Source organism: Castanea sativa, chromosome 9, assembly GCF_040712315.1.
Source record: "Castanea sativa cultivar Marrone di Chiusa Pesio chromosome 9, ASM4071231v1".
NCBI lineage: Eukaryota > Viridiplantae > Streptophyta > Magnoliopsida > Fagales > Fagaceae > Castanea > Castanea sativa.
In genome coordinates, this window is record NC_134021.1 from 2,854,361 (window position 1) to 2,865,420 (window position 11,060).

The window sequence follows — 11,060 nt, forward strand, 5'->3', positions numbered from 1 at the left end:
GAGGTTAGCCACAACTTTTGACCCCTTTTTTTTCCTCACTGGGTTCGGTGAGGTGGTCTTCTTCTTCTTTTTTGTTTCATTTTCCTTTCACACTGTCTTCTTCTTCTTCCATTTTTCTTTTCCCCTTCACGCTGCTGGTATGGTCTTCTTCATCTTCCTTTTTTTTTTTTTTTCCATTCCTTTTCACTGGGTTTCTGGGTTCTCTTCTTCTTCTTCTTCTTTTCTTTCCTTTCCTTTTCACGTTGGTTTCTGGGTTTGATTGCAGAGGTTTTTTTTTTTTTTTTTTTTTCATTCATTTTCACTGGGTTTCTGGGCTTGGGTTCTCTCTTTTTCCTTTTTTCTTTTTTTCTTTCCTTTTCATAGGGTTTCCATTCCTTTTTTTTCTTCTCGAGTTCGTCGAGGTTGTCGTTGCTGTTGATGTTAATGTTGTTGTTGCTAATATTGTGGTTGTGGTGGGTTTCAGAGTTTTTAAGGAGCAGAACGTCGTCGTTTGTCACTGTGGGTTGTAGCGATAGCTGTGGTGGTGGTTTTTTTTTTGGGTTTTTGAAAAATAAAAATACTGAATAGCCTAATAAATTATTGGATAGCCATTTGGTTATATTGTAGAACTGGGAAAAGCATGAAAATAAGGATCATGGTGGGCTTGATTAAAATATCTGTTAACATGGATGAAGAGAAAAGCAGGGAAAACGAAGAGAAAAGCAGATAAAAACGAAGGGGAGATGCAGGGGAAAAAGAGAGAGAAAAAAAAAAAAAAGAAAGTCAACTGACATTGGGTCAGTGTATGGGTCCCAGTTTTTTTGGTTGAAAACATAATTGAGTGATGGAGTCAAACGTGTGTGGTATAGGAAATTGTGGTATTTTAAGTGATGAGTAATGAGTGATAAGTGACAAAAATTAAGTGAGGAGTGATGAGTGATGAGTGATCAAAAAAAAAAAAAAAAACCAAACAACCCCTTGGTTTTTATGTTTTCATCACCAATAACTCTGTTTCCATTACTCATAACTCAAAATAAGTGAGACCCACTCCAAGAAAGCTTGTTTGGCTGTGTGTTCCTGTTTTTGTTTCCATCACTTAATTCTCTGATTTTTAAGTGATGAGTTATAGAAACTAAAAACACATTTTAGGTGTTTTCAGTTTCCAATGGTATTTTCATAATTCAACACACATGGTGGGACCCACTGTCAGAGCAACACACGTGAGGTTCTGCTTTTGATGGTCTCAAGCCCTGCTTTCTTCTCCATTTTTCTTTCTTTTTTATCTCCTGTCTCTGGTCTTCGCTGCACTCCATTCAGTTATTTCTCTCTCTCTTTTTTTTCTTAATCACGAAACCCATTTGGTCTTCGCTGCAGTTCTTTTTTTTTTTTTTTTTTTGTTCTTCATCATAAAACCCATTTGGTCTTTGCCGCCAGTGATGATACTGGAGATCGTCGCAGATCCAATCGTCGCTGCATCAGTTCTAGGTTTGTGCTTCAAGCTCAAAATCAAAGTGGTTGTTATGGGTATTGGGGGTTGAAGGAAAAAAAAAAAAAAAAAAGGAATGCCTGGTGCCACCACTGGTGAAGGTGGAGATCGTCGCTGCATCAATTCGTTCTTTTCTTTTTTCCTTCCTTTTCGCCTTTGTCATCTCAGACCCATAAAAATAAAAATAAAAATCAATGATTGGGGCAACAAATTGGTTGTTGTGGGTTTCTGAATTTTTTGGGTGCTTCAAGGATGCTAATGAATTTTTTGGATTTGTGCTTCAAGCTCAGAACCGAAGTGGTTGTTGTGGGTATTGAGGGTTGAAGGAAGGAAAAAAAAAAATGGTGTGAGGCGGGTAGGCTAACAGGATTGCCTGACATGGTGCTCAGGTATGAGTCCCACAAAAAATAGAAAAAATTGAGTGATGAGAAGCTAAATACATGTGTCAAACGGGTGGGTACAGGAAATTGGGGTATTTTAAGTGATGAGTAATGACTAATGAGTAATGAGTGATGAGTGACGAAAATTGAGTGAGGAGTGATGAAAAAAAACCAAACAGCCCCTTAGTAGTCCAAGAAAAAAGTATGAGTCAAAGTGTCACAGACGAATTATGACCGTGAAGATTTGGGAAGATAGTCCGAGGAGGAATGCCTCCTCTGCTAAGCAAAGCAGAGGTCAGAAGGTTTAATATGCCATCAAGAGCAACACTCCAGACGATTCTACTTAAAAGGATAAACATTAGGAGAGAATAGGACAAGGGAAAGCCAAGAAATATCTAGGAGAAAGCTACTACCACCGCATTAAAAGCTCTGCAGCTAACCCTCTGGCCACATTGATGTGGAGGTGATACCTAAACAGTGGTATTCAACCTTACAGCTGCTCCCAAAGATTTCAAGAAGGTGCTGTGAGACAAGAATCAAAACCAGCAATTTGACCTACACGTGGAGGGTGAAGATGAAGAAGGACAAGAGAATATAAGGAGGAAAGGGCTCCTTGGTAAGGGATCTATCTGAGAATATAGAAAAAACATTGTAGGAACAAAAACTGAAATTGTAATCAAGTCTAAAAGAAATATATACAAGAACTGTTCTCTTTGGACTTTGCCGAGGAAGGATTTCTTTGCATAAAGCTTATTTTTCTTTGTTTTCTTATCATCTTTTGTCCATTGTGAACATTGTTCAATCCATTGAAACCTAGTTTCTAGCTAATTCTCTATAAATTCATTGTGTTGGGCTCTTTGAGCCTCAATCTTGTTATCTCTTGGGCTTAGGACCCAAAGCACCCCCTTACCATCATAATAATAATGATAATAATAACAATAATAATAATCCCTTAAATTACAATTTGATAGGTTTTTTAAAATAAAAATTAGAGAGGGACAATGATAAGTTAATGAATAATAATTATAACCTAAAAAAAAAACTAGGCAAAAAAATTAATGAATTTTGTAAGGAAAAAGTAATGAATAATTTCATTCCAAATAATATAGATTTGATAAATTTCAAAATAAAATGTTACCAAAAATGATAACCTTGGGAGATTTTAAAAAATATAGTGGTTGAGAATTTGAAAAATATAGTTGCTAGAAATGAATAAATGAAAAAAATTTATAAAAGAAAAATAAATTTACAAGGTACTTGATTTCTTGAAAGAAACGTAACATACAAAAAGGAAAAAAAAAAAAAGATAAAGATAAATCACTCCACAGTCTACAATCTTTTTTTTTTAAAGGCAGTCCACAATTTAAATACTAATTACTATCTTAAATATTTATAATCCACTTAATAGTATAAAATTTTAAAAAAAAGTGAAAAAATTTGTTTTACCCAGTACTTGATTTCTTAAAAGTAAAGTACTATACAAAAATCAAAGAGCTTAAAATTAATGAACATACAAAAAAAAAATCTAAAAATATGAACAATTTACATTTTCTATCTAATAATATTCTTAAAAGACTTTTTAATTAGTTAAAAAAGATATAAGAATGACTGTCAATAATATTTAAATTATATAAATAAGAATTATACTATACATTTTAACGTAGTATATATTTTAAGTCCTCGAAGCTAGTTAACATTGATAGTTTCTAGTTACTTGGTCAGTTACAAATTTACCCCAATTAAAAAGGAGTCCAAATCTTCTGTGCCAATTAAAAATGATGTAACGAAAACTCTTAGGAAATGAGAAACCAGATCATCAATTTTGAAGAAATCTTTGGAATAAAGCATTGGGCTGAGGGGCTTAATCTGGGATGCACGGACGCGGCACTGGAGGTGCCGCACCCGCGTCCGACGCGGCGAGATGCGGCGATGCGCGAGGGACGCCGCCGCTCGTGCGTCGGTGCGGCATCCAACCGCGTCGGCCACGTGTACTCATCCTTTTCCAGCTGACTCACGCCGACGCGGCGTAGACTCGACGCAATTCGCATTGACTCGGGCGGAATTGCGCCAAATCAGGCTGTATCGGCCGTATTAGGCGATACTGGCGAAATCGCCGAAATTTTCGGTTCATCCCAAAACGGCCGATTCAAGCCGAAATTCAAAAAAAAAAAAAAAAGGTGCGAAATGCATCGTATGAACTTAAATCTAACCCTACTTCAGCCAAATCAGCCCACTTCATTCTCACTTCACCAAAGCAAAAAAACTTCAGCCGTGCTCTCTCCTCTCTGCCTCTCTGCTGTCTCTGCCTCTCAGCGGTGTGCTCTGCCCTCCATCTCTGCCTTCACTCTTTGGTCTTTGCCTTCAAGCTTCAGCCCTTCACTCTTTGCCTTCACTCTCTCCGTCTCCCCTGTTGCAGTGCCGAAAATCCAAGTCTTCATTCTTTCAATCTCTCTCACGCAGTCTCAACTCTCTCTCTCACACATTCTCAACTCAGGTATTGATATTAATAAAGCTTTCACTTTCAATCTTAGTTTGATTTGTGATTTGTGAATTTGTGAATGTGATTTGTGAATCTTAGTTTGTGAATCTGTGAACTTGTGAATTTCTCAAAGCATTCTCAACTCAGATTCTTAGTTTTATTTAGTTAATAGTTATTATTTGTGAATTTGTGAACTTGGTTTGATTTATTATTAATTTATTTAGTTAATAGTTATTAACTTATTATTTGTGATTCTGTGATTTCTGAACTTGGTTTGATTTATTCTAAATTTATTTAGTTAATAGTTATTATTTCTAGGTTAAATTGAATCTATTGAATTTGCAATGGACGAAGTTACTAGCACAGAAACTTCACCTTCGTCTAATCAATAAGTGCCAAATGATGAATCTTCTCTTTGGCAGTATGTGACTAAAGTAGAAAAACCAGCTAGTGCATCTGTTAAATCAAGGGGAAACACATACTTTAAGTGCAATTATTGTGGTGTAGTTTATATGGGATGTTATTCTAGGGTTAAGGCTCATTTATTAAAAATTTCTAATAAAGGAATTAAACCGTGCCCTAAGGTGACATCGAGTCATAGGCTGGAAATGCAGTAAATGCATGATCAAGTTGAGAATGATAAGTTAGAGAGAGAACAAAGAAGTCAAATTCCCTTACCCCCACCTCCCCCAGGCCGTGGGCTTATACCTATTTCCCAATTTCGGAGACATGAAAGGAGTGATAGTACAAATCCGATTGATGGTAAGAGGAGGAAGGTGGCTGTGAATAATACTTTGGAGAAAGCATACCAGAATAATGCTAGACATGAGTTGGATAGTACAATTGCTAGGATGTTTTACACCGCTGGGCTTCCGTTTAATTTTGCAAGGAACCCATATTATCGTAATTCCTATGCATATGCTACTACTCATAGCATTCCGGGTTATGTTTCTCCTGGATACAATGCTTTGAGAACAACACTTTTGCAAAAAGAAAGAGCTCATGTTAAAGGACTTTTGAAACCAATTAAGGACTTTTGGCTTGAAAATGGTGTAAGTATAGTTTCTGATGGATGGTTTGATCCACAAAGGAGGCCTCTTATTAATATTATGGCTATATCAGATGGGGGTCCAGTGTTTATAAAGGCAATTGATGGGTCAGGTGAGTTTAAAGACAAACATTATATTGCTGGGGTGTTGAAAGATGCTATAAAAGAGATTGGACATGAAAAAGTTGTCCAAGTCATCACTGATAATGCTAGTGTGATGAAGGCTGCTGGATCTCTTATTGAAAGTGAGTATCCTAAAATATTTTGGACACCCTGCGTTGTCCACACTCTCAATCTAGTTTTAAAGAATATTTGTGCAGTAAAACACACTGAAAAGAATGAAGTTACATATGAGGAATGTAGTTGGATTACACGTATTGGTGATGATGCATCCTTCATACGTGTTTTTATCATGAACCATTCAATGAGGTTGGCAATGTTTAATGAATTTTGTCCATTAAAACTGCTCCAAGTTGCTGATACTAGATTTGCTTCGGTTGTTGTAATGCTAAAAAGGTTGAAGTTGATAAAAAGATGCCTTCAAGCCATGGCTATTAGTGACCAATGGGCTTCTTATAGGGAGGATGATGTTGGAAAAGCTCAAAAAGTGAAAGATCTGATTCTAAGTGATCTTTGGTGGGATAATATTGATTATATCCTTGAATTCACAGCACCTATTTATGATATGCTACGAATAGCCGACACAGATAAGCCTTGTCTTCATCTTATGTATGAGATGTGGGATTCAATGATAGAGAAGGTGAAAGGAGTAATATATCGACACGAAGGCTTGGAAGATGATCAGCATTGCTCATTTTGGAGTGTGGTGTATGATATACTCATTGATCGATGGACTAAAAACTGTACACCACTACATTGCTTGGCTCATTCCTTAAATCCTAAGTAAGTACATTTATTTTCTATTTTCTTTAGTTCCCCCTTCTAGTAAAACACACCTTTCATTTATATTTGTTTTTTAATCTTTAACTCTAGGTATTACTCCATGGAATGGCTTTCGGAGAATCCAAAATGCATTGCTCCACATCGAGATTATGAAATTTCTATGGAAATGAGCAAGTGTTTAGATCGATACTTTGAAGATGGGAATGAATTAAGTGTGGTGAAGTTTGAGTTTGCAGCATTTTCAGGAGGGAGGTTTCCTTCACCAGCTGCCTTGACAGATAGGTGGGTCTTACAACCTTTGGTTTGGTGGCAATACCATGGTACCGCATTTCCAATTCTTCAAACCCTTGCCCTTAAACTTCTTGGACAACCTTGTTCATCCTCATGTGCTGAGAGTAATTGGAGCACATACAAATTCATTCATTCCTTAAAAAGAAACAAAATGGCTCCTACACGTGCTGATGATTTGGTATATATGCATTCTAATCTTCGACTCTTGTCAAGGCGCAATGAGGAGAACATACATACAGCAACAAAGATGTGGGATATTGGAGGAGACTCTTGGAACGAGAGCGACATACATGGAGGAGCTGGAATTCTTGAGAGTGCAACCCTTACTCTTGGTGAGCCAGAGTTGGAGGCCATAGTTATTGGGAATGTTAGCACTAATGCTACTACTAGTGAAAGTGAAGTTCAAAGTGAATCTATGGATCTTGATGATGAAGATGTTGGTGTTTGATTGTCTTGTTGATTGTCTTTTATTTAGTTTTAGTTTCAAACTTATGAGTTGTATTCTAATTTCTGAACATCATGGAATGTTTTAGTTTCAATCTTGTGGGTTGTATTTAATTTATGAACATCATGTTTTAGTTATTATCTACTATTGCTCTTAAATTTGGTATATGTTTATATAATGTGAAAAAATATGCTTAGTAATATATTAAAAATATAAATAAAAATATTTTTAATAATTTTTTAATCGCCGAGTCCCGCCGCACCTGCACCCACCTTTTTCAAAAATTACCGAGTCCCGCACCCGCACCCGTGCTTCATAGGGCTTAATGTGCACCATCCATTAAAAGGGCCACAGTGACTCACCATTCAATGGTAACAAGGTGTTGGAGGTTTGTGGGTGAAATGGGTTATTGCTGTGATCATAATAATGGCGATGGGAAGAGAGGTGTCAGCATCGGCGGCGGCGGTGGAGTTGAGTGTGTGATATGTAAGGAGGAGATGTGAGAAGGGAGAGACGTGTGTGAGTTTCCGTGTGAGTATTTGTTTAATTGGATTTGCATTTTGCCATGGTTAAGGAAGAGGAACACGTGTCCTTGCTGTCGGTTTGAGCTTCCAACTGATGATGTTTTTGGAGAGATCCAACGGCTGTGGGACGTCCTGATCAAGGTGGGTAATAGGAGTTTCGATGTATGATGAATGTAGGTGATCATAGATTGTATGATCTTTACCAATCATGATTTAGATGATCTACACGTGTCAAAATCAGATTGTGTTTTGGCCATGAAGAGTTGAAGACTGAAAGATCAAGATGGTTCGGTTCTGATGAATGGTTGTGAATTGTGATGGATGGATTTTGTAGTGTATAGATAAATTGCTTGTTTTGTGATAGAGACACCTGTGGTTAAGGTTAGAGGCATTTATTGTGGATTTGTATCTAAATAAAATGACAAAGATGAACAGATATTTATAGAATAACAGAGATTTGAGGCTTTTTTTAAGTGAGTTTGATATTTATGGTTGAGGTTTTTATTTATTTTTGCAAAGAAACAAAAAAGGAAATTGAATGGATATAATGATTGATTGCAAATAATCGTTCATTATAGTCCTTTTGCCATGTACGATAGCAAAATTTGGAAATTAATATGCATTGATTTGTAGTACGTGATTATAATTTATGATAATGATGACAACAATTCAATAATTATTCTTAGTATTGCTTCTTTTGTTTATTAATCTATGTTATCATAATCCTTATATTTGATTAATTCAATATGGTGTAGTCAACTTAAGATGAATATCAATCTTCTGAACTTAAATAAAAAATATGTTTTTTAGGTTAATTTTCTACCCATGTACAATCACACTGATTAGGTAAAACTAAAATTATCTCAAACAAGTACGCACCATATTTATTTTGCCTAAGAGAAAGTGACTGGTTTGTATGAGTTTATAGTTGGACATTTTAATTTTCATTAATTCCTTCAGCATATATAAATAGTTAAGAATGGAAAATTTTTAGGTGCTCCAAGAGTACCGAAAAATGGTGTTCCTTCTTCTCACATTCAAGTAAACCCCACCATAAATTTAATGAGTGGACTCTACCATAAAGTGGTCAATTTTGCTCAAATACTACCCTTATTAGTTTATCTATATCATTGTTCATATACACTTTTACTACAGTAATCATGCAATTTCTTTTTTAATTTTTAATTATTTTTTGTCTCACTTCTCCCTTCAGATCTTCTCTCTCTTCCCCTATTCTCTCTCCATCAGATTCCCTCTCTTCCTCTACCATTTTCCCTAACTCTATTCCTTTGACAAATCCATCCTAAATCTAGATCCCAAACTCATCCATCATCAAACCCAAATTACAAAATTGCAAAGAAGTGCAGAAGAAGAGGCGCCGAGGCGGTAGCAAAAGAAGCAAAGAAGAATAAGCAGCAGTAGCAATAGCTACAAAGAGAGAGGTGAGAGGTTGTGGAGGCATGAGAGGTCCGAGGGTTTTTAACTTTTGAGATATGAGAGAGGGGAGAGAGAGATATTAAATAAAAAATATTAAGAAAAAAGAAAAATATATGATTTAAATTAATAGTGTGTATAATAGATATTATGATGTACGTGTTTTTGAGAAGTGATTGTATAAACTAGAAAAAGTAAGTTTTTTTTAATATTTTTTTTTATACAAGATAAAATTTTTACTCTAGCTTAATCTAAATGTATATGTGTGTGAAACTCCGTTCTGGAGACTTGAACCCCAACCTTTACCCCCACACTCCATAAGCATTTATATCTGTAGAGTGACCATCGCACCAAGGGTGTGCAGTGGTGAAAAAGTAAGTTCTAGTACTAAAATAGATTGAAAATTTTACAAAAACTTATGCTAATGCTCTAATATTCCACATTGAGTTTTAGGTAGTAGATCTATAATCAAACTTGCTACTTACATGGGGATTCCGTCTCTAGAGTAGGATTTACAGCTCAAATCAAAGCCATTAGACAAGCTGCCAGCAAATCAAAATCAAAAGTTACACAACTCGTAGTATTTGAAGGCTTTGCACAATTCTCATCTAATCTTGATAACACTACTCAAAATCAATTGGCAAGATCTTAAATCTCAACTAATCCCGCATAAAACCTAATATTAACTATTTATACTAGAACGAAAGGTTATCTTGATCCATTAAAGATTGAACCGATAAAGAAATTTCATGTTAAGTTATGTGCATATTCAAAAGCAAATAAACTGCAGTTCCAATAAATCATATAGCTTCTACAAAGATATTCACCAAGGAAGCAGAAACCCTTTTGAAAGAACTTATTCAAGACAAAATGGAACATTTTCTACTTAAATGAACAAGTACAGAATTAACGTTCTAATGAAAGAACAAATCTGGGCTTTGGATAGCATAGCAATAAGCCCAATGTAGTGAAGCCTTAAAGACCATTGCCTAATTGCTAAGTGGAGCTAGTCAATGAGCCCAATAGTGTTCATACCATTTGTTACTTATTGTGGATAGAGCAGCCCGACGAGCCCAAAGCCCAAGCTCATTAAAGAAGAGGCCTAAGCTACGCTCATACCTCTCTCGCCCACACAATTATTTTGGAAACTGGCCCAAACTTAATTTTTTGAGAGATAGCCCAAACTTAATTGATACAAAAGAATTATTTAATCTTATCCGAGCATCAAATTAGTGTCACAAAATTTCAGCATATACAGCCCAAAATCCATCATCTTCCATCAAAACCAGCCCAAAAGTGAATTCTAAAAGAAAAATGAAAGATATTTAATCGATTTTCGATCATAATTAAACAAGCACGACCTTTTATAATTTGGCTAAAAGAAAATTATTAGCATCATAAAGGAAATTTTTTTTTTTGACATGCTTCATTTGTAATTATATTTATAATTAGTATACTATACTGTATACCAATAAAATTTATAAATTAATTAATTTTATATGTAAAGTAAAGAAAATGATTTACAATTATCATCTGAATAATAAATTAGAAAATAAAAATAACTGAAAAAAATTTGTGTTAAAAATAAAACCTTGGTAGCTGATTATGGTAAATGATAAAAAAAATTTCAAACTTTTAATAATAGAAATTTAATTGAAATAATAATATATATTTAAAAATTTTGATAACAGAGTTGTGGGGAGTAAAAAGACCCTGATGGGAATGTGGGCCTTTGGGCCATGCTAAGGAAAGCCGACCTGCTCTTGGGTTTAGAACTTGTTAGTACTACGGGTCGGCCCATACGCCGAGGATCCGAGGATCTAGCCGAGGGTGAATTTCCCTTCGGACGGACACCGGAGAACCCGGGACTTCATGGTAAAGATTAGGGAATGACACGGTCAAGACCAATGGTTAAAGAGGGGGAACCCTTGAATGTCCTAAAAGCACCGATGTCAGAGAAATACCAAAGATAAAGGCTGCCACCTCCACATTAAAGACCCTGCACCTACCACCCTGGCCGCATTAATGGGGAAGTGACACCTGAACAGTGGAAGGGAAACTTCTGGTTACTATTCACCTGAACAGTGGAAG

At 35.7% G+C, this 11,060-nt stretch overlaps 1 protein-coding gene across 1 annotated transcript; it reads left to right on the forward strand.

The window, feature by feature from the left end:
* The first annotated feature begins 4,941 nt into the window (after positions 1-4,941).
* On the forward strand, positions 4,942-9,478 carry LOC142610479 (uncharacterized). Its single transcript, XM_075782291.1, has 5 exons — positions 4,942-5,617; positions 5,846-6,275; positions 6,366-6,557; positions 6,711-7,006; positions 9,423-9,478. The coding sequence occupies exons 1-5, from the start codon at positions 4,942-4,944 to the stop codon at positions 9,476-9,478; spliced, it is 1,650 nt and encodes a 549-aa protein (XP_075638406.1).
* The last annotated feature ends 1,582 nt before the right edge of the window (positions 9,479-11,060 follow it).